This window comes from Camarhynchus parvulus, chromosome 1A, assembly GCF_901933205.1.
Source record: "Camarhynchus parvulus chromosome 1A, STF_HiC, whole genome shotgun sequence".
Lineage (NCBI taxonomy): Eukaryota > Metazoa > Chordata > Aves > Passeriformes > Thraupidae > Camarhynchus > Camarhynchus parvulus.
In genome coordinates, this window is record NC_044586.1 from 56,897,195 (window position 1) to 56,920,276 (window position 23,082).

At 40.6% G+C, this 23,082-nt stretch overlaps 1 protein-coding gene across 1 annotated transcript in view; it reads right to left on the minus strand.

The window, feature by feature from the left end:
- CDHR3 (cadherin related family member 3) overlaps window positions 1-22,512 on the minus strand; it is a 33,223-nt gene extending 10,711 nt beyond the window's left edge. Inside the window, exons 1-13 of the mRNA XM_030960838.1 lie at window positions 22,359-22,512; window positions 19,436-19,626; window positions 14,917-15,085; window positions 12,526-12,611; window positions 11,441-11,535; window positions 11,232-11,336; window positions 7,100-7,248; window positions 5,583-5,772; window positions 5,118-5,280; window positions 3,559-3,658; window positions 3,302-3,400; window positions 2,471-2,697; window positions 799-970 (exon numbers count right to left, since the gene is read on the minus strand). Of these exons, the coding sequence (XP_030816698.1) occupies window positions 799-970; window positions 2,471-2,697; window positions 3,302-3,400; window positions 3,559-3,658; window positions 5,118-5,280; window positions 5,583-5,772; window positions 7,100-7,248; window positions 11,232-11,336; window positions 11,441-11,535; window positions 12,526-12,611; window positions 14,917-15,085; window positions 19,436-19,626; window positions 22,359-22,512 (1,900 nt within the window). The remainder of the gene's footprint in view (window positions 1-798; window positions 971-2,470; window positions 2,698-3,301; window positions 3,401-3,558; window positions 3,659-5,117; window positions 5,281-5,582; window positions 5,773-7,099; window positions 7,249-11,231; window positions 11,337-11,440; window positions 11,536-12,525; window positions 12,612-14,916; window positions 15,086-19,435; window positions 19,627-22,358) is intronic.
- Between the last annotated feature and the right edge of the window lie 570 nt (window positions 22,513-23,082).

Sequence of the window (23,082 nt, forward strand, 5' to 3'; positions counted from 1 at the left end):
TCAGGTCTGCACCACCAGGACTGGGCCCGTGGTCAGACGCTGATTTATTAACACAGCCATGCCATTTGTATGGAATCATGTGTCAATACCACGTCTGCAGAGCTCCTTCTGTGGCATCAAGGGGATGCAGTAGGACAGAGATTCCCTCTTTTGATGTTCACAGCTTTTTACTGGCACCTGGACAATCTGCTCCCTCCTTCACAGCAGTCACCTCAGCAACAAAAGAAGGAATTGCCCCAAGAGAGTGTATTTCCATTTTTGTGAAGCTGATTGTCATCCCATACCACTGCAGTTCTCCAAGTGGATGCAGCTGATCATGAGGTTCAAAGAAGGATTTTTAAAAGAAGGGTTTATTGCATACACCTATGACATGCAGGTTTGAGCAGTTGTTTTGAACAGTGCACCAGCATCTATGGTGATGGTGAGATATGCAGAAATACAGAAATTTCCATTGTTTCTCAAGATTTACTCAGCTGTAATTGGAAGGGAAATTTGACACTGCACACCATTCCAGTTCATTCTTCTGAAGTTCTTGTCAACTGTAATTAATAGCCTATTAATTAATATGACAGGCAATCCAGCCTTGCAAGGGAGTGGTTACAACTGCTAGCACCTCTAGCACCAGAAACCAACTTGTGGAGAGGATCAATGTTATGATGTGCAGAACTTGTGGACCACAACTAGCTCACCATGAAATTAGCACACAAACTGTTAGATATTTGTTTATAAATATAAGTGAACTATCAGCATTTGGTATTTTTTCCCACTGTTCCCAGCTCGCCCACTGTGACACAGTACCTTCATTAATGAAGTAACGGAAAGACCTGGGATCAGAATCACGATCTTGACATTCAATCCTGAAGCCATTAATATTGGTCCCAACAGCTAAATTGACTGGGATTTGAAGTGAGAAGAAATTGGGTGAACAAACTGGTTCTTCATCATTTACTTCCAAAACATTCACAGTTACCTGGAAGAAAAGAGCAATAGCAAACTGAAGCTGCTTCAATTTGCTGAGACAGAATTTTGCTAATTTCAGAAACTGTTTGCTTTTGCCCATTTTGTTCTTTTGATCAACAACAGTTGAAGAGCACTGAAGTCCCCTTCCAACATATCTCCTGCCAGAAAATGTCTGTAATCATTTGTCCTTCAATTCTTCTTGTGATCAGCATTTTTCTGGGAACAGGTTCTGTAAGCTGAGCTATCTTCCAAAAGTGAAGAGTTTTCAAGCTGATATGTCTGTTTGAACAATCTGAATTGTGTTATAGTTAAAATGAGAAATAATAATAGTACCACAGAATCATTAAAGTTCTAATCATTAAACTCCCTTCCAAAACTCTCAGTTTGCTTCACAATCATTAGTTATGCTTCTTAGCATATTTAATAACCATTTAGAGTATGATCCATGGAAGGAAAAGTTTTTATAGACTGTTCCCAGTGAGAAAGAAATGCTGGTAATGACCTCTTGCATGGGTAGGAGCACCCTGAGTAGAACCAGATGTGTTTGATGTCACCTGGGATTAGTTAGCTAAAAGAAAAAGGTTACCCTTCCCAAAGTTCCTCTTTCTAATGTCTGTTTGTCAGGCAACAGATAAGCTTGACATTGTTTAAAGCTTCTGATGCTATAATGTCATTAATAGTCACCTTGAAACATTATAGATGATAAAGAGATTAAATACCTCCTCGATAGCAACTCTATGGGTGGTGCTTGGCTGGAATGAAAAGCAAGCCTAGTACCTGTGTCACTCCCAAGAGATGTGTAAAAATCAAATCATGAGGGAGAAAGTGTGAAAAGAAGTCAAAAAGAGCCTGTCTGTGAAGAGCACTGGGATTCCTTGAAAAAAAGTTATTATAAAATACTTTTGTGGATATAGCATCTATATTTTTTCTTCTGAATAAAATAGGTCTGGGCAGAAAACCTAAGCCCAATCCTGCTATTAAAGCCACCTCCTCTCTGTACCACTCCATGAAAACACAGCTCTGCAACACAATTCTCACATTACTTGGGACACTTTGCAGGGAAAAAAATTACAAACAAAATCAAAATTATGTTTGAGGGCCCAAGGACACTACACAGACTCCAAAAAGAGTTTACCACTAAGCATGGCTACAATTAAATTGTGCTACCTGGCCTCAAGACCCTGTCTTTTTTCTATTTTCTAGTACCTCTGTAGCCATAAAGAATAACTTAAATTGTCTAGGGTACAGAAAACAACTTCACTGTCCAGGTAAAATAAGAAAAAAAAAGTCTGAGAAGCAAACACCGCGGTCAAAAATATTGAAATATTATTTTATCCTTTTTGTGAGAAATAAACCAAGACTGAGTAAACAACACCTCTCTCATCTGAGTAATATATAACTGGGCAGGGTTGCCCTTGCCTTTTACAGAAAGTGCTTTGCCCACTGTTCTTGCTAGGAAGAAGAGAAAAAGATGTAGGTAAAGGCGAAGTAGTAGAGTGGATTTACTCACTGATGCTGTTGTAGACTTCTCTTGGTTTGAGGCCTGTACTGTAAAAATATGTTTCTGAGTTGTTTCATAGTCTAACCTAGCTAAAATTCTCACATCTCCTTTCATTGGGCTGATCCAGAAGATATTTGTGTAATCCCTGGTGCCAGCTCCAGCTACAATGGAGTAAGTGATGACATTGGGTGGCCAGTCCTTGTCTATGGCATGCACTCTTCCAATGCTGGATCCAACTGAGAGATAAAAAATCCATATTTCATTAGCATTTAAAGTAATAGAAGGTACAGATGAAACTGAACTAAAGTTTTGGTTAGAGTTTTTCACCCAACAAAATTAAAGCAACGGTTTGATAAGCGTTATTTCCCTGTGGTGTGCTATGGCTCCCCTGTACATGGGCTGCTGGCAGTAAACACCAAAACACAGGAGTGTGTAGGGAACCTCAGCAGAAGTGCTCCATGGCTGGGCCAAGGGAGTCCTCACTCATTTGTGTCAGTCTGTAAAGGTTTCTGTGCACCACCACAGTCCCTCCAAAAGGCTAATTTAGCACAAGCAGAAAGACAGTCTAAAACAAGACATCCAAGTTCAGTTCCTGGCACTGCCACAGATTTCTTGTGAAATTGCTGAATTTGTCTCTGTCTCAGCTTCCATCTGTACAATTGGAGTTTTTGCCAGTTTAGTCTATTTAAGGGTAGTAGGTGGTTGTATGGTGGAGACCCTATTTGAACTGGAACTTTGAGCCATTTGCCTCATCTACATATATGAAAATTCATTTGGAGCAAAAAGGCACTTAACAACATGGCAAGATTATTTCTGTTATTTAGGTGCTACTTACTGTACCTTTAGTAATTTCTGAAACACTAAATACATAAGATAAATTCTGGAAGACTGGAAAAAATTCATTCACTGGCTTTATCCTGATGTAAATGTAGATGATATCTGGAAATATAACAGAAGATTAAATCAGAAGCTTAAATCATAGTTAAGTACGGCTGTGAAATTTTCTCATGCATGTATTCAAAATACATATGTTATTCCTCTCTTCATGCTGTTACAACACAGAAAACTATCAAAAGAAATGTAAAAGGGATACTTGCTTGAGTAGTTAGGATGGGCAATATCTTGCACCCTGGCAGTCAAAGTATAAACTTCAACTCCTGGATTAGCTGTGTTTTCTAGAGCAATAGTTCCAGTCATCTAAATAGAAAGGAACATAATCATATTTGTACCTCCATACATTAAGTCACAGTACACATCATGACAATTACTCTTTTCAGCATGCTGCAAGTGTAATTTGCCCCTTGGCTATATATTTCTGTTCTATAGGAATAACACAGAGTAATAGACAATTCCAGGATTGAATTCCAGGCTTTTTCCACATGCTCACACTTCTGCTAACAAAATTTTTTCCTCTTTAGAGCAGGAAGTGTAATAATTTGGATGATAAGGTCTTGACCTTTTACCTAGTCAATGCAAAGCTTGTGTAATGAGCTGGCTATTTATGCTGCCCTTTCTTGGCTCAACAAGGATCTGCAATTGCTAACAGCAATAGCTTGAGCTATTACCTGAGCTCATGCTTGCAGACACTACAAAAAAGGTATCAGGTCCAGCCACAAGTGTTTGCCCAGGAACCGAGTTGTTACTAAATGGTGGCTCACAGAGATTTAAATCCTAATCTTCTAAGCTCTCTATCTTGCTGTGGAAACCTCATAAACTTTGGGGCAGGGGGACTAACACACAGGCATCCCCTGCTGGCTGTCTCTTCAGGGAGGTTCCTGGAGGAACAGGTTTCTTGGTGTAGTCTGTTACATTGCATATATACAGGGATCAAAGGCTTGACAGCAATCTTATCCTGTGCAGGAAGGAAAATGCTTTTTATGTTGGCAGATGAAGCAGCTAAGAGCAGTTCTTATTGACAAGGAAACCTCAGTTCTAAAATTAAAGTAAACCATACAAAGTCATTTTACTGCTCCTGTAGCACACTTGACTTTTAGACAGAATGCCTATTTTCTGTTGTTTCCTTTTTTTCTGTAGTTGCCCACAGTTTTTTTTAAAGCAAAGAAACAACCACCATTGCACATGTCCAGGAACTGGTGGGGTTCCGGCCAATGCCAGTTTGCCAGCAGCTATCAGCATAAGAAATCCATATTTTGACATGTAAAATCGCAGAAGTGCAAATCCCACCACACTTTCGTGAAGATTTGCCACTCAAAGTGATTTTACAAATCTGACCAGTTACTGAGTGTGAGATTTCTCAAGTATTTAAATTCTTCATGCTGAATAGCAAGGATCTTCCACAGTCTGTCATGAGTAAATGGGTATGAAATGGCATCAAATTTCTCTGTTTATCCATATCAAAGTTGGTGCTTCACACTCCCTAAAAAAGAAATTTTTTTTAATCATATCTAGCACATTTATTTAAAACTGAAGAAAACACTCTCTGTTCACTAAATTCTGTAGAATCCTTAGAAAGCATCCTATCTAGGGGTATATAGTTCACAACCAGTCAAAACAGTCATTCTCCACATCATACCTACTGTGAAATAGATTACAGTAATCTTTTCTCTTGTACAATAAATTTTAGAAGTCCCTTTTAATATTTCATGAGTTTATTTCTCTAATGGGGTAATCTAACATAATGCCACAAATGACTGACCACAAGTCTTCCAGTGGACTCCAGAGCAAAGTTATTGCTTCCAAAACCAGATAATCCAGTGAAAATAAATTGGTTGTTTGATGGATCAGCATCAATATCTTTACAGTAATTTCTAAGATCAACAAGAAATGTCCCAGGAGCTGTATTTTCATTTGCTTCTTTCCTGTTTAAAACAAACACATTTCCCGTGAAAGCAACTCATATTTCTGCTTTTGAGCTCTTCATATATCACAGGCCAAACATTGATTTACTTTTAAAATGAAATCCTAGATCTAAATATGCAACCATGGAGGAAGCAACCCAGACTCTGACCCATGTGTTGTGATGGACAGCAGCCCTGTACGATGGGCAGGCTGATGATGAATGTCCACTTGAGCCTCCAGCTGTAGGTCTGGGGCTGTGCCCTTGGCTGCACATAGGCCTGGGGCAGCAAGGCAGCACCAAGGCAAGGAAGAGACTCCATACCTGAAGGCAGAAGGATTGCATTCTGGGGGGTTGTCATTGACATCCTCAATAACAATGGTGATCTCCATTTCTCTGGCACGGCCACTGCTGGGGCTGTCCTCCACCCGCACCACCATGGAGATGTTGGGATGGAGCCGCAATGGAAGCGCATCCCGGTCGATCCTCCCAGCCACCTGCAACTCTCCAGTCGCTGTCAGAGAGCAGCCAGGAGTCAGACATTCACCACGGGGGGAAGTAACAAACAGTCATGGTGTACATGCAGGAGGGCAGGGCAGCTCAACAGAAAGGTAGCAGAATAAAAAGCCTTCTGTTCTGTGCAAATCATGGCAGGTTCAGTTACTTTTTTAAGTGATGCAAAATGGTTCTGAACATTCTGGATAAGATTAACGGCTAGACACCATTGCTGAAAAATACACCTCAGGAGGCCTCAGCAGAGGGTTTGTAAAGCATTTAGGTCTCCCTTGCTCTCAAGCTTCTAGTGCAAGCCAGAGTTGAGTGCATTCACAGAGCATCAAGGACAACAAGCTGCTAATGCCTGTGCTGTCCTGGCTCCCTAGCTAGAAAAACAGCTTCTCTTTCCACTGTTATCATTCAAGCATCCATCAGCACGTCCAAATCTACTCACACATCAACAGAGCTGTGACAGACTGTGCCAAGTGCTCTGGTCAGCCACTCACATAATACTTTCTTTTCACTTCTGTTAGCCTCTGTCAGAAACAGAAGATTTTTATGGCACAGTACTATTCCCAGAGCACAAAGGAGTTAAAAGAACAGTGCACACATCCTCTGCATTTTGGAGTGTAATGAGAAGGAAGGTGGCAATACAAGGCCAAAGGGCATAGGGAATCCAAAGCATTTATGGATCATCCTGATCCCCCATAGCACTGTGTTGTGTGGCACTTCTTACAACTGTGATAAACAGATCCAAAGCAATAGCAGACAAGGAGCAAAGCTGTCACTGAATGCCAGCCCCAGAGGGAAAACCCCTGGGGAATGGGTGCACAGACTCCAGAGAGCATGAAGAAGATGAGATCACCATGAGAAAGAGGACTCTGTTGGATGGTCTTTGCTGAGGAGGGTTGTGAATGGAACAATGAACTTGAGGTGTAATTTGCTGTGCACCTCTGTACTAGAGAGGATTTCAGATAGGAGGGAGGACATAATGGTCTAACAACCTGCAGACATTTCAGGAGCCCCAGAGGGGTCACTGCAGTCCTCAAAGATTAAAAATAAATCAGCAATCTTACTTCCACCCAAGGAACCATCACCCTCCAGCCACAAGTCAATATTGTCAAGAAGTCACCTTTGGTCTACTTTTTGCAAGATAGCTTATCAAGTCTTGGTCAGCTGTCCAAAGAATTGCACCCTTATAAGGGACTGAGCATTCCCTATTGCTATAGGGAGCCACTAAATAAAATAAGTCTATTTAAAACTAGGGCAAAAATAATTTCTCCAATAGATAGTCTTTTTTTATTTTATTTTTCACATGTCAGAAGTCACATTTTTGTTTGTCTGACCTGGATTTATGGCAAAACGCCTGTCAGATGACTGGATGCTGTAGAAAAGTCTGCTGGGAGAATCTCCATCATCAGGATCTTTAGCTGTTATATTGGCAACACTGGTGCCTGGGCTTTGCTCCTCTGGAATCCTGTATATCCTTTGTTTTCTACAAGATAAAATTCAGCAAAGCATGCATCTTGTTTGTCAGGGCAGCTGATTACAGACTTAGCTGAGAAGCCAACTGCAGCAGCAGAGCCATGGCTGGGCTGCTGGGCTCAGAGATGGCAATTTGCATGTCTGGATAGATATCCCAGTCATGGGTTCTGCCAGATGGACATGCAGCAGTAGCTGAACTGGCATGTGGTCACGAAGCATGGCACAGCCACACAAGTAAGTATTCTTCCTCTGCAACTTTTCCACAGTAAAAGCAATTTGACTTTCACAGGACCATGGAAGCTGGAGAGATAGGAGGCCATTAAGTCATGCCATCCATCTCCCTAAAGAGCCACCAGCTCATAAAGTCATTTCCTTTAATTCCCTCATTTTGCAAGAGAAAAGCAAAAATTACAATAAGTAATGTAGTTAGTCATGTTTTGGAATGAATGCTGGAGCCTTCGGGGGGGCAACAGTATTACAGAAAAACTGAATTGCTGCTGCACTAGGTGAAGGCAGGAAGGAGCATTCTTCTGGGCGCCTAACAGATGAACATGCCTCAAACTCCCAGCAGCATCTGTCCATCTGATGCATTTTACATTGGGAAAATGGCTCTCCACTGCTGCTGGTTGGTATGCCAGTGCTCCCAGATTTCCCATGAATTGAGTTTTATAGGTCAGATACGGCCTGGCAGGCAATTGTGCAGGATTGCTTACAGTGGTGGCAGTTTGATGTTCACATGGGTACTCAGGTGGACAATTTCAGTACTTGTATCACATGTGAAAATAGGCATAGGCCAGAACAAAAATGGTGCAAAGAATTTCAGAAGACTGATTTATATTAATGAAACACACACAAACTCACATGTATCTCCTAATTCTAGAACTCAAAGGGAGTTGAAGTTCCTCAAGAGTTTAAAAAAAATAGAAGTGTGTTTCAAGACTAAATACTTCACTTTTAAAACGTGCTGTGCTACCCCTTAGCTAATGGACTGCTCTGTAGTTCCCAGCACAGGAAGACATAAGTCCTTTGCTGCTCTCTGAAGACACACATCATGGGGCACTCAGCAACTGGAGCAGAGAATTGCACAGACAGAACAAAAGATTCCATGTTGCAAGATCTCCACTCGCAATTTCAAAAATGGGTATGGAGACACACTATCTTCAAGTGTTCTGTCAGTTCATATGAAAGGAGGCAAGCATACAGGAGAGAAATCACATAGGGTTTTCCCAGTAAAAACATCTAACTTACAGCCAGAAGAAAACAAGGAGGTTATGAAGCCTGCTGTGCCAGTTACTTATGAAGTTGCTAGTCTTGGCATTGAATCCCTTCCTTCTTTGTTCTCCTGCTGCTTCCATAGCCATGCAGAAAGAAACAGATCCCACTCATTCCCACAGCTCTAAGTGGTTTTGGCCCGAAGTAGGAAACTCTCTAGGCCCACTGGGACCCCAACTCCAACCTCTCTGTGAACAGCAAACTCATCACAGCTCCACCCTCACAGCCCTACCAACCCTTCTGCAACCTGGTTGTTATCCCACCCTGCTGGATATTTTGGGAAGAAGTGGGGCATTATTGAGCACACCCCCATAGCACAAAGCACCAGTACAGCTGGGGAGGAGCTGGGGCCACTTCCTACACAGCTGTGTCTGGGATGTGTCCTGTTGTCCATCTGTCTGCCACCTGCCAGTGGCTTTTTACAGGATGGTTCAAGCAGACCTTTTAGCCACTGCCGTGTATTTGCAAAGGAAGCATATGGTTGTTTTCTTGTCTTCTCCTTTGTTTTCCTGACTCCACAAGTTTTCCATTGATTTTAACAGCAACAATTTCAAAAGGGTGAATGCCGATGTAGTGTCGTGAACACCAAAACCAGATGTGCTTGCATGTACTATGGGAACAATTAAAAAGACTCTTTGAAAGTCTGTTCTTGACAGCTATGATTGGGATAAAATAAAGGAAGTTTGCTAACTCCTCAAGTTTCCCCAGCTCTTACCCCAGCACTAATTATTACAATGGCAGGCAGTACCCAGCCCCAGCATGCAGTGGTCATTGTAGCAGGGGACAGGCCATACATGTGCATATTAAGGATAGATCATAAAGTGCAATTTAATCCAAAGTTCTTTACAAACTGAGCTGCTCTTTTTGATCTGTAGTGTCAATCTAAAAGGGAGAAGATTCAAACCAATACCAGACTCTATTTGTGCTAGATGAGTCTTAGAACTTGGGTGTTACAGATTCTCAAGTCACTGCAGTTTTCACTAATTCAAACAAGTAGATAAATATTTAAAAGAGCTCTTATAGCATTCCAGACACAAGGAGAAATACACAAAAATGGCAACATTAGGAGGGAATAATCAGTCTAGAACACAATGTGCAGACATTGGCACTGGGAAGAAGATTCCTTAAGATACCTTAATTTTAGTTTTCATATTTTTTAGATTCTGTACTGCATTGAACTTCATATAAAGTGTTAGCAAGTTCTCTTCACAGTTTAATTAGACAAAACAATCCTTCTCCAGCCCAAGAACCAAGGACATCATTGCAGCTTCAGGCCCAAAATGACAAACAACAGTGAATTGAGGAGAGCAATCTGGGAGGATGGGACTTCATAACCTGAGACTGTAACTGGACAATGAACACCAATATGTAAATGGAATTAAACTTCTAAAAGAGTGAAAGCTCATGTCCAGCTGTCCATCTTGGGTATCGCCTTGGCTGGGCTCTTGTACTGCCCAAGGTGTATCCTCTGAAGGCCTTTTAATGAATACCTACTTTATTCCTTTAACTCTGGCTAGCCTCTGTTGTAGGCAGCCTCCCAAGGCATCACTCCTGCTTGCAGAAGTACAGTAATATGGAATGAGCTATTAATGTTCTTGTTTATTGCAGACACGAGGTTCAAGTATTAAGTAGGTAGCAAAAAAAAAAAAAAAATCACCAGCAACAGCAACAACATTCCATGCATATTTCTAACATTTAATTCTTTTGTTTCTTCATGTTCTTCACACCATTATCCAACAAGGTCCAGATCACTGGCCTCAGCCAGGAGCCATGCGTTGCTCTGGGTCGAGATAACACCCAGAAGATTGCTCCAAACAAGTGGCTGGAACCTCCTGGCCCCAGGTGCTATCCTGTCTCCACTGTTGCAGAGATGGCAGGAGAAGAGCCATCATAAATATTCTCAGCAGGGACCTTGTAGAGTCTCACAACCAGGAGACACAATGACCGTGCCTTAAATCTCATCAGTGTCTCAAGCAAGTGACATAGATAAATCAACAACAGACTCAGATCAACTGTAATAATTGTCAAGCTCCTGCTTCAGAAACAACAATCCATTGGGCTTTCCAGAGCAAAACAGCCTGCTTGTAGCACGTGCATATTTGTTCCCATTTTTCTAAATTCTTAATATATCCTGACTCCATTAGCCTTCAAAAGCTATTTCTGACTTGTGTGTTATGACACCATTTCCTGCTTATGACACAGTAAGAGACAACAACGTTCCAAAGATCACCAGGATTGTTTACAAGTGTGTCTGGGAAGAGAAGACTGATCAAAAGGGAGACCTTTTTTTGTCTAGACATTTCTGCATGAATAAACACAATTATGGTGAAATGCACACCTGCATAAGGAGCAAACCCTATATGATTGTATTCACTCCGGGTGAAATTAACCTCCTTGTCTGAACTTGTCCACAGATCTTTGCATAGCTTTAACCTCGGTAAATGCTAAGAAGTAAAACAAGCTTGTTTGGCTGTTCTTAGTGTGAAGACAGAGCCTGGAAAACTTTAAACTATTAAGAATACAAATAAGAATAAATGAGTGACATTGGGACAAAGCTTTCCAGTATAAGAATAGGAATCATAGCAAAATTAAAATACTTTTTTTCAGTTGTATTTTGTTGTCATAGTTATTTGCCCTTATGTTAAACCCTCTCACTGATGCCAAAGCAGTAAACCTGAGAAAACACCTACATTTTGAGAGCAATGGAAAATTTTAACTCACGTGATAAAATAAGGCCTTTCATCATTGATGTTAACTATATTTATATTCACTGTTCTAGTTGAGTTGAGTCCATCTGGATCTGTCACTGTTATATTTAAGAAGTAACTGTTAAATAAGAAAAACAGAACAAGAATCATTCTGTGTATGTCAGAAAACATTTCTCTGGATACTATAAGCTAATAGGCCATGGGAATAAAATACATTCTCACCTATGTGGATCTTTCTCATAATCAAATTCTTTTGTGGAAAAAATGGCTCCACTTTCCCTGATTAAGAATGGTGCTGTTGCAGGGAGCAGTGAATACTGAAATGAAGAGAACAAGAAATTAATCTTTTTACCTTTAAACATCTCTCCATTCATTCCTTGCATTGCAGAACAGGGAAAGTTACGGAGGGTCATGCACCACGCAAACAACCTGCAAAAGCCTCTGAGCAGATCTGTCCAAGGGTGTTACAGCATTTCTTTATTTGCAGCTTCCTACGCCTCAGATGTGTCAGGGGTTAGAGGGCCATGGACCTCACTGCCATTGCATTCACACACACAGCAGAGCTAACCCCCCACAGCTGTGCTTCTCTCCTCGCCAGCTCAGCGTGACTGGGCAAAGGCTGAGGACAGAATTAAGGTTAATTGCTTCCTTGAATAACACTAAACATTGAAGCAGCATCTTCAGATTCAGTTCTTGAATGTACTGTATTTTATAAAGCCAAACTAAATAAAGAAAAGATACAACACAATTCTTAGCTAAATGTAGTTACTTTCCCCCAGCTACCAGTGTATCATTTTCCACAAGTTTTCTGAACACTAAGAGTATTTCAGATCAGCCAACACATTTTCATAACTGAAGGTAGGTCACAGTTTGTCCTGGGATTGTCCAAAACCTGATATTCATTTGCCTTGTGATTTCCCTACTGTCTCATTTAAGAGAATTTAAATTGTGATACAGAAGGTTAAAAATTTTATTTACTTTTAGTCACTCTTATCTACAGGAAACATTTTGTAAGCCTTTTTTAAATTTTAAATTCACAATTTCTACTGTGTCTCTGATTAACTATATCAAATTCTGCCTTCAATATCCCTTAATTTTGGAAGGCTAAGAACTTAAAATATAGTTTGTGTCTAAGCATTAAGGCTGCTTTTTCTTAGTTTAGTATTGAGAATGCTTCTTGTTTTTCCAGATTAAAACTTTTCCTGTGTTTCTGATAAGGAAGGAAGTTGTTGAAAGGTGATGGTAATTCACATTTCAGACACAGCAGATTATATAATCTCTGGAGTTTTTTGTTTAATACAACTTACTTTGAGTTTTGCATTTTCAGGATCAGCTGCAACAACTTGGTAAATGCGTTCTGGAGGTGTCCCTTCCCGCACATAGATCATCACAGCTGTGTGGATGTAAGACTAAGTGTTATCTGAATAAAAGCAAAGGGCACAGCAGCAAAGAGACTGATGCACTGAAGCTGTCAGGATGTATTACTGCCTGCTGCATCTTCTCACTTCACAAGTGTAATTCCAAAATCATCACAAAGATCACAGATACTCAAAGGATAAAAAGAAACCAATTACATATTTGTAAACAGGCAACCACCACCGCAACATGAATTGTCCCTCCAAGGCAAGGACTGATCTTCCCTGATGGCCTATCTTGAGTTGTCCACAGGTTATGGAGTAAATTGTGCATTTGGGCTACATCTGTGGAGTTTTTTGCCATGCAGATGGGAAGAATACAGTTCTGTGCTAGGTCCTCGCCACTATCCCCTTCCTGTCCGCAGCCTGTGCCCTGCCAGGAGAGCTCAGAGACTTTCCTCTTCATTTCTGCTTTTCCTTTACATCTGTGGGGCAGATAATTAGCAAATGGTCTGCACCGACTTAAATGCTTGCTTTGCTAAGGCTGATAATTCAGTGCAAGGTGCATTTCTTTCCATGCCAGGGATTCTCACAGCTGGGCTATCCCACACTGGACCACCGGCAACAGGCTCATCTGTCCTTGGGCAGAGCAATTAACAGGACAACAGATCTTCAGATCACATTATTTGCTTTATGCCCTTTTGTGTCGGCTAGATCTGCTCTTTCTGGACTATTAATTTCCACTGTGACCCCTACTGACTGCTGCTCCTCATCAGAGCAGTGGGAATCCCAGAGCAGCGTAATGAGTTGTTCCCAGAGGACAACAACATGAATACAAAGTTTAATGAGAGGGAGATGCTTTTTCATAAACAGCAAATGTGCAATTAGTGTCTAATTGTGGCTGGTACTCTTAACTAAAGCCACACAGTTAGACAGATCAGACATCTGTGCTCACCAATTTATGGCAGCTCTAGCTGAGAGTTAAGCTGATGCCTTTATTTGTAACAAGCTCCCACATAGTGTGTTTCATGCTGTGTTGATCCCTCCAAGTGTCAGATTTAATTATTATTAGATTCCAGTGGCACCCATGATACGCAAGACATCAGCTATACCGAGAAGATGACACAGCCTCTTCCCTGGGGGAAGCTAATTTGCTTTACAAACTAAGTATTGTATGGAATCAGGGATGTCAATGTGCTCAGGAAGCATCAGTGAGGAGAGCTGAATGTGAGCAGGCTGCTCTGAACACATCCCTGAGCAGCAGGCAAAAGTCAGGCTGCAGCTGGGCTTCACCACTCCAGTGTGGTCAGTGCAGATCTGGGGTGTTAGCAGCCAGCTCTGAATACCTGCCACAAAGGGATCACAGTTTAGCATTTTCAGATTTTTTTAAAACTGAATATTGAAGTATGCTTGGCCATACTTGCTGTTAGGACAGCAAGTCTTCAAACAGGCTCTCAGTACTTTATGGAGTGAACTGTTCTGTCTGCATGTGAACACATAATAAACAAATTGTTATATTCTGATGCATCTGGTACAATTTTTGCAGGTCTTCTTCATTAGTAAATAAGCAAGATAAAATCTCAGTGAGTAAGACAGCTATTCCCCACCCTTTCTATCAATGAGTGTCACTCACACCAAGTACAGCATGACTTGCAAAGCCTGCACTGGCCACAGCTGCAGTCCAGGCTCTCCAGCCCCATTCCTGAGGCTGCTGCACATTCCTCCCCTGGCATCTTTGCCCCTGGTCTAAAAGTAAACTTGGTTAACATCAACTGCCCCATGTAAGAGACAGAATTCTCTTCATCTTTCCATTTGTACCACCATAGACCACAGTCTCTGAGGTCTCACTCTTAAGACTGATTTCCAACCTAATTTCTCATGTGAAGGTGTAAATGCCATATGCAGATATAAAACATCTGCAAATGAAGGTTTTTATGGTTTTCCCACAGAAATTCTTGCACATACAATGTGCACTTGTTAAAAATATCTTTCTTGTCCAAATCAGTCCAGTTTTCAACAAACTACATAGTCAATGGCTATAATCCCAGAAAACTCCAATCTTCTAATTTGAAAAAATATGCATTTATTGGTATATTTTTTTCTTTTAATTCTTCAGCTGCTTCAAAATGGTTAATTTTTTTTAACTTCAAGAAAAATAAAAGGGCATTTCCAAAGATGAAGCATACCAACTCTTTGTGTAAAGCAAAGCTCTGTTCCTCCCTTATTTTCCTAAAGGAAAATGCCTAGACTGCCTAACCTACAGGCACTGTATGAGAGCAATTTTTTTTAAGCTGATGTCATCTTTTCAAGTATTGCTCTTTTCAAATTTTACCGTCATCTTACTTTCAATTGCCATATTTCCTCGAAATACAGGATGTTCATTTTTATCTGTTACATGAATAGTCAATATCTTAAGGTCAGTTCTTCCAGTTGTATCTTCAACAAAAATCTGCAAATCAAATCTCTTTGGCATAGTTTCATAATCGAGGATGGGGTTTCCAGTGGTAATAACCTGAAAAGAAAAGATTATTATTAGCACATGATGCAAAAGATGAAACTTATAGTTCAAACGAGAGAATACAAATAAAGGGACCCTTTTAATCAGTAAAGAGTGAGTGTTTAAGATAATCTTGTACTTGTTAGCACATTTCTCATCAGTGGCAAAAATGTGACAGAAACAGAGTACAGAGGCCAAAATGTTGTGTGGCTTCACGGAGTAACTCAAAGATCCTTTGTGTGAGGAGCAGTTTGAGGAGGAGACAGCCCAGAAGAAGCTGCCCTGCCTCACAGCTCTATCTTCAAGTTCAGGACTGTATCTTGCAGGTACATGTCTGTTTCAAGTGTTTTCCTTTCCACATCATGCTCCAGGAGTGTCCAAGGTGTGATGAGACTGAGAATTCAGAGGAAGCATTGCAAGACACAAGGGCAGCTTCAATTTTACTGTGAGTTAGGAACATTAGGAGAAGGATCTTTTACTTGAAATAAAGAGTGTGCAGGCAGGAGACCATGTAGTCTAACAGCTACCAGAACCTTCCTTGTGTAACCTGTATCTGGGAGAAGACTGCAGGAAACCACAGAAGGTAGCTTCATGGGTACATTGTCTGAGAGAGGCACCAGAATTGTTTGGGGAAAATGCTGAACTAATTGAGAAAATAACCTAGGCCTTGAGTTTTGCAAGATTGATAAGGCAAAATTATTTTGTTTTGGCAATTTTGTTTCAAAGGCTTCCAGCTCTGCATATTGCCTCTCAACACAGAATATGTTCTACCACAAGACTGACATTCTATGAAAAAAGTAAAGTGCAATCATTCTGGATTTAGGATGAGTCCAGAGCAACAGGAGGATGCTGAAAATTGTACGCCTCAATCTTCACTGCTGAAACCAATAGATTTTCCCTTTCTTGGACAAGAAAGGAAAAGATGACAGTTAAGTTTTTTGTGTGGCTAACAAACTGTGAAACTTGAACACAGCAGCAGGGTGATGTGAAACTGGAGAAGGAAAACTGCTGGGGCTCATGAGTGTATGTGACAAGTAGCATGTCAGTGTATTTACAATACTGCAGAATAAAGGAGGCTGAAGAGCATGCAGAAGGAAAACAATGAAATAAATCCTTGGGTTTAGATGAGATGCTGTGGGCCAGAGGACAAACACAAAAGTGATGTCAGCACAGTTAGAAGACAGAAGTCAAAATAGAGACAAATAACAAAGAGTTGGAGGGGAGTGATGAGAAGCACAAATGTTTTGTGCCTTCTGGTACATAAAACAGCTTCTGTCTGGAACCTCATGGATATTTTTGTTACAATACTGCACGAGAAAATAACTGTGTCCTGGATGGTGTCCTCTCCTCCTACTGTGCAGATATGAGTTTCCATAAAAGTGATGCTAACACCGAAGAAACATTCTAAAAAGCTTGTCACAACAGTGGAAAGCTTGATGTTCAAAATGAATGTTTGATGGAGATCTAAATACCATAAACACATGCAATAAATTCAACATTTTAAACAGTCCAGTTCTAAGAAGTTATGTGTTCTGGAGATTATCCCTCCAATTCACAGCCAAATATTTTCATTGGTGATGTAACTACAGCCAGACTAAATGTGTCTAAATACACATCTTCCACCCTCCTTTATAAAGGCCTTAGAAGTGAAGATGTGACTCTAAATGGTCTCTTTCTAGGTTGCTTTTGAATCTTTTTGGGAACAGCATGCCACTGGTGCAGGCTGTGAGCCAGAATTCGCCTTTCCTTCAGGTAGGAGCAAAGCTTACTGATAAAGGCAGGACTTCACACACTTGAAGCAGCTGCAGGCTTCATGAAAGGGGATCTAGAGTCACCCCTAAACTGTCTATCACTCATTCCACATGAGAGTATCACTGCTCCCTGCTCCACCACCAATATATTCAGAGGGCACCACTAAGAGCACCCAGGGAGTTTCAGGCAGCAGCAGGTTTTTATGCATTCCACACATCTTCTGCTCCTGAGATCCTTCAAACAGGAGTAAGGTGAGGAGGAAGGGACAGGACTGAGATCTCAGAAACTGTTACTTTCTCAGAAGTCTCAAAATATATCAAGAAACGTGATATTGCTTTCTGCTGCTGCAACAGGACTAAATGTGCTTCATAAATACTGAAGAGCCTATTCTAGCAGGTACTTAGTAATCTTATAATTCATTCATGAAATACTGCCTTCTTCTATATCTTAACAATGATTTCATGGCAGCAGGTAGAGCTGAGGTGTCTGGTTTTGGATCACACACTTTTGTGAAATATTGTGCAGATCTGCTACAACACAGCATAAGTAATTAAAAGTATCAATCCTCATCAAATAAATTAACTAAGAACACCCATGTATTTATCCTTGCTTTACAAGTTGTAATTAGCACTCCTCTGCTAATTTGCAGAATTTGTACGTAGATTGCTTTATGATTTTTTCATGACTGATATTCACTGGCTCAAACTCTTTATTCTAGTCCTCTGAGTGACTTAGGGAATGTTGAAAAGCAACAGCTCAAGCAGAACACAAACAGGTACAGGCCATTCTGGTAATGTGGCTGTGGTATGAAATGGATACAAACTGGCACTTTGGAAGAAGCTGTCTCCAGTTTACAGCTTTTTTGGCCATCCATTTTCATCCTTGTGTCACCCTCCACTGTCCTAGAACAATAATTTCTCCATCATCCTTCCCATGAAAAAAGAAAATAAGAAGGACTTTTTGTCTATTATTTTCCCTCCACATTAACTTCTCAGTCCCACTCAACATGCAGCAATATAAATTCTTGTACATCATAACATAAAGATGGCATGGGATGGGACCAAGCAGGTATATAAAAGGACTGAGGGTTTTCTGCTGCAGAAGGAATCACTTTAATTCAAAATGCCAAAATAAATCTTAGGAAGGGAGTTCTACATTATGGATTATCTGTCAGCAAAGCCAGTTTAAGGGATGTATCCATTTCCTTCTGATTGTTACACAGGATTCAAGGAAAGAGCATGAAGCAGAGTTCAGGGTGGTTTAGGTAACATATCAGGCAAATGTTCTTCACCCAGAAAGTGGCTGGACACTGGAACAGCTCTCCAGGGAAGTGGTCCCAGCACCAAGCCTGGCAGAGTTAAAGAAGCATTGGACAATGCTCTCAGGCACATGGAGTGATTCTTGGAGTGATCCAAGAACTGGATTAGACAGATCCTGAAGGAACCCTTCCAACTCAGCATATTCTATAATGCTATGATTCTATGATCTCTTCAGCTGACCCAGTCCAGGTATTTGTACAGTCCCACCCTATGCTTCACAGGTGAAAGATGGCTTTTTTGAGAGGTTTTTTAACCATTTCAGTGGCCTGGCTGGGGAGGAGTGAAGAGCCATCAGAGCTGGCACAAGTGAGCTTTGTGCTCTGCTGGGAGTCTGGAGCACGGGAGCCACAGCAGCGCCCTGCAGGCTCATCAAATGCATGAGCCAATACCACCCAGGGCCACAAATTTTCTCCCAGAATGACCAGCAAAGAGATCTAGAAAAGACCTGCTGTATCAATTCCGTGAAACCTGAACTTCCTTGGAAACACCCAGAAAAGGATAAACCACCTTTTTAATACCCTGCACCATTTCCATCTGTATCTATTAAAGCCACTCTTCAGTGTCACTGTTCAGACTCAGACATACAAGCAAGTTGCAGTGGGATGACAAGTTATCATGCATCTGAACACTCATTGCCTGTGACAAATGTGAGCTAATATTTGCTGATTTATTCAACAATGAAAATCAGCCTGAAGTAGTGGAAATTACTCTGCATTTGCCACAGGACAAGAGCATGCAATGGATAGAGACAGGTCGCAGATGTGTGGAAGGGTGATAACTCCTACGTCAAGATAACTTCCTCATGTGTCACAGCCTTTGTTCAGAATTAAAAATTACTTTGATCTAATTCAGCTTCATTTATTTTGGGAGTGAAACAAATTAATTTTAATTCTTGGTGAGAGTGGCCAAACAGAAGCTGAATGTGGTTTAACTAAGGCACTTTCATTTCACAGTGACTTCATACATATTAAGCCGAAAAACTTTGGATAAAACCTCAAAACAGAAGCAGATCCTCCACATTCTTCTTCACCTCTTATTTTCCAAAGATCACATTTTTTCTATGACAGAACTAATGGAATTATTGTGATGAGTGATTTTTCCTAAATGCAATTAAAAATCATAATTACTATTGCTATTCATCTGTCATATCTATTACAGCATTTTTGAATACCATGACGTCTGCATTTAAAATTCTTTTCTGATTAAAAGATGAGACGTGCTCTGTCAGTGCTCAGTAATCCAGGAAAACATCAGCCTACAACTGAAAATTACTCAAGGTAAACTTAAAACTCACCCTGAATTCAAGACCTCCTTTTGATTCAATGGCAAAAGCTTCTGTGAGTGGATTTGAATTTATTATTGCAACACCTTCAGAAGCCAATGGAGAAAGAGTCACACTAAAGTTATAGACTGCAACACCAGCTGCAGAGTTTTCTTCAACAGTGCTTGTTGCAGGTAAGCCCTGAAGCAACTGGGATCTTCTTCCTGCAGATGAAAATGTATGCAAAATTACTTGAGCTAACAAGTACACACAAGTGCTGTCATTAAGGAGCACAAAGTGCCCTGACTCTTTTTACCTATGAGTGGGGGCATGTGGTAGCAAATCCAGTGTTAATGGCAAAAGAATCCATCTTTTTTGTAATTCAGTCCTATAGTGTTGTCATCTAGAGTGGTCATTTTTAAAGTATTATTTTACTGTATCATTTGCCTTCATATATGTCTTTGTACAGAAGCAAAGAAGCCCAAAATGTTTATATTTTTTTCATTTTGCTCCCTGTACTAATTCGAGCCTCTGTTCACTGTTACATCAAGAAGTATCTTGAATCACACAGACCCAGATACTAAAGAAGCAATGTTTTTTTTGTGGACTACACTATCTGCAGCACCTATTTCCTCCATTTTCCCTCTTCTAATTCTTTCTGCAGCAGCTGTGTGCAAGCCTGGCTCTTGAGTAGTGTGAGTTAGTAAAAATTTCAGGGGTGGTACTGTCATGTCTCCTGCTTTGAACAAGGAAGAGCAACTTGGAGTCTTTGGAGAAGATGCAGGCCCACAAAAGCAGCCTATGGTTCAAAACTGCATGGAAGCTGCACATGCTGGTGAGGCATCCAACAGATTTGCACAAGCTCCTTGTTTGTCCAGACCTCTGGATTCCCCAAACCAAACCTTTTGCTTTCTCTGTCATTTATCTTCTAGCTTTTGGTATTTTTGACAAAGGCCTGTTGTGCTTCATCTTATGAACAGTGTCTAGAAAACTTAAATCAGGACTGCTTTTGGTGCCCTGAAACAACACTTCAGTAATCTCACATCCCTGAACCAGCAATGTACCTCAACATTGGATTATGGCAGGGCTGACTCTTGCTTGGGGATGGATGCTTCACTGGCTCATCCAAAACACTCTCCAAGAAAGTTGCCTGTGTTCAACCAAACTTCTACACACTCTGTGCCAAGAGGGAGACACATAGTGCCCACTCAAGGGTCTGGACAGGCTCTTCATACACCAGCAATTACTGTGACAAAAGCCCCATGAAGTCTCTTTTTTTGCTGCAGGTGCAAAGTGAAAAGCTGCTACAGGAACAAGTCTGAGACCATTAGAGCTGCATGGAGATTCTCGTGCTCCCACACTGCAGATACAGCAGGTTCCTGGGTCACTGATCCAGCTGGGATTACTTTGGCATTTATGGAAAAAATTACCTTGGAGATACTCTAGAGATACAGGGTGGGATGTGGGATGCTGTGAGGTGGGAACTGCCTGAAAGAGTTAATCTGAACAGGTCAGTCTGACACCCTGGTAGGACTGAGTTCAGCTGAGCTGTTACTGATTTGTGCCAGCAGGAGCAAGATACAGTGAAGGACTAAGTTTTTATTACTGTTATTACAAATTCTGGAAAACATCATCAACAAAAATCACCCATGCAAATGAGGCTGGGCTGAGAGGTGCTTCTGGAGATACATTTCCATAAGTGGAGCTGAACTTCAAATGTAATCTCCTGTGGACAATACTTGATGAATTCAGCTCACTCATCAAGCCACTGTTCATGAATGGAAACCATTTATACAAGCAATGAAATAATTTACAGTATTTAGAAATGTAGAAAGGAGTTGCTATTTTTGTGTTTTGTCCAAAGATTGCATTGGCTCTTTATTCAGAATTTGTCTTTCTAAATCAAAAGTTCTAACTTCTTGCTCTTCATTTTCAGAGAAATATTAGGTGCTGCATCTGAATGGCTTCTTCTTTTCCCAATCAATTTTACAAAAACTCTCCTTCCATATTCACAAATCCTTGCTTACCTCTTTACTTTGTGGAACAAAATATTTCTGTAGCAATTTAACACATTATTTATCAGTATTATCAATGACAATCATTGACAAATGATGAGTCCAAGACAAAGCAATAAAGAGATTCTTTTGGAGAAGTTTATGTATATTTAAGACTTATTTATCTGTGATGTGCCAGTCTTTAGAGTGTGCTTGAGTAACACGCAAGATTTTCTCTATCTACAACCATGCAACATTAGAAAAATGTTATTTTTCAAGGAAAGCTGAAAGTGGCAGGCAGTGTCCTAATCACATTTTTGGGAACATCAGGAAAACCACTGAATACTGACAGGTTCCTGAGGGATGGCAGAACTCTTACAGTTCCTTGAGAGCCAAATGACCCTACCTGAGCAGGTAGCCTACAGCAACACCAGTACTTCATATGCCATGCAGACTTCAGACAGCTCGAAGAGCTACTAAGTTGCTAATGTGCAAATACTCATATTGGCAAATCTCCCATGTATTTACACTGATCAAAGTTAGTTATGTTATACTACAAATACTGTCCACAACTTTCTCTCTGTTTGGTCCTGTTTGGTTGCTTGTTGTACTTTATCAAAGAGAAATGTAATCAATTTCTGAAAGGAGGATACTGGAGTATAACTACCAGTTATTGTTTCTTGGAGAGCTGACCTCCTTTCCCACTCCAGTGCTGTCACACTGGGCAGTGGCTATCAGAAATGAAGTGCCTCATCCAAAAAAAGAGTTTTAGCAAAGAGTCATATTCTCTTCATTATACTGCTGTAACCACAGAGCCCAGTCTATTTCAGTCAGAAAATAATTGTTGCTTGATTTTTCCCATCTGTGTCTGATCCCTAAATATGTATTATAAAGTTCCCTAGAGAAAGTATAACAGCCAACAGTGTTCTAATTTTAGCAGCATAATGAAATCATGTTCTTACCAGATACTACTCCCAGCAAAATTAGGAAAAGGAGCATGCTCTTCATTGTCTTTATGACCCGTCCTTCATGTTCCCAGGATGCAAACTGAAGGAAAATCACAGTATGTTTTCCCCACTTTACATCAGCTCCATCTAAATTCTTCCTCTTTTTCATGTTGTGCAGTGAGAAATGAAACAAAGGACTGTGTCTCCAAGGGAGTTTCCAAACACCATCAGCTTGTTTGTTCATCAGGGAACTGCTCCTTGCTGACACTTCATTCACAGCCCTGGTCTGTACTTGGGAAAACAGTCATTAATTGTCCTTTCTCTATAATCATCTTATTCAATGAAGCATTATGAAGAGAATCTAGTATGTTTTAAATCTGGAAATACCATGCTGCTTTCACCACTCCAGCAATGAGGTGCTCTCTTCATTCACCAGAATCAAATACTCATGGTTTTTACCCAAACCAAGAACCTGAAGTTTTTATATTTTTCTGACTACCAGAGAATCACTCAGAACGCACATACTACATACTTGGAGGTGAGGCATGTGCACATGATGAAGTTTGTACATGATGCAGCTTTGCTGTAGCTGTCTCAGGAACACCATGGACCCCCACAGAAGTGCACTGGTTCCCCTAGATTAGGTATTTAACTTGCTAGCTCACAATACAACCAACTTTTTCTTTTTTTTTTTAACTAAGGACAGTCCCAGTGTTAGTTCATGGAGCATAGGAGAGAA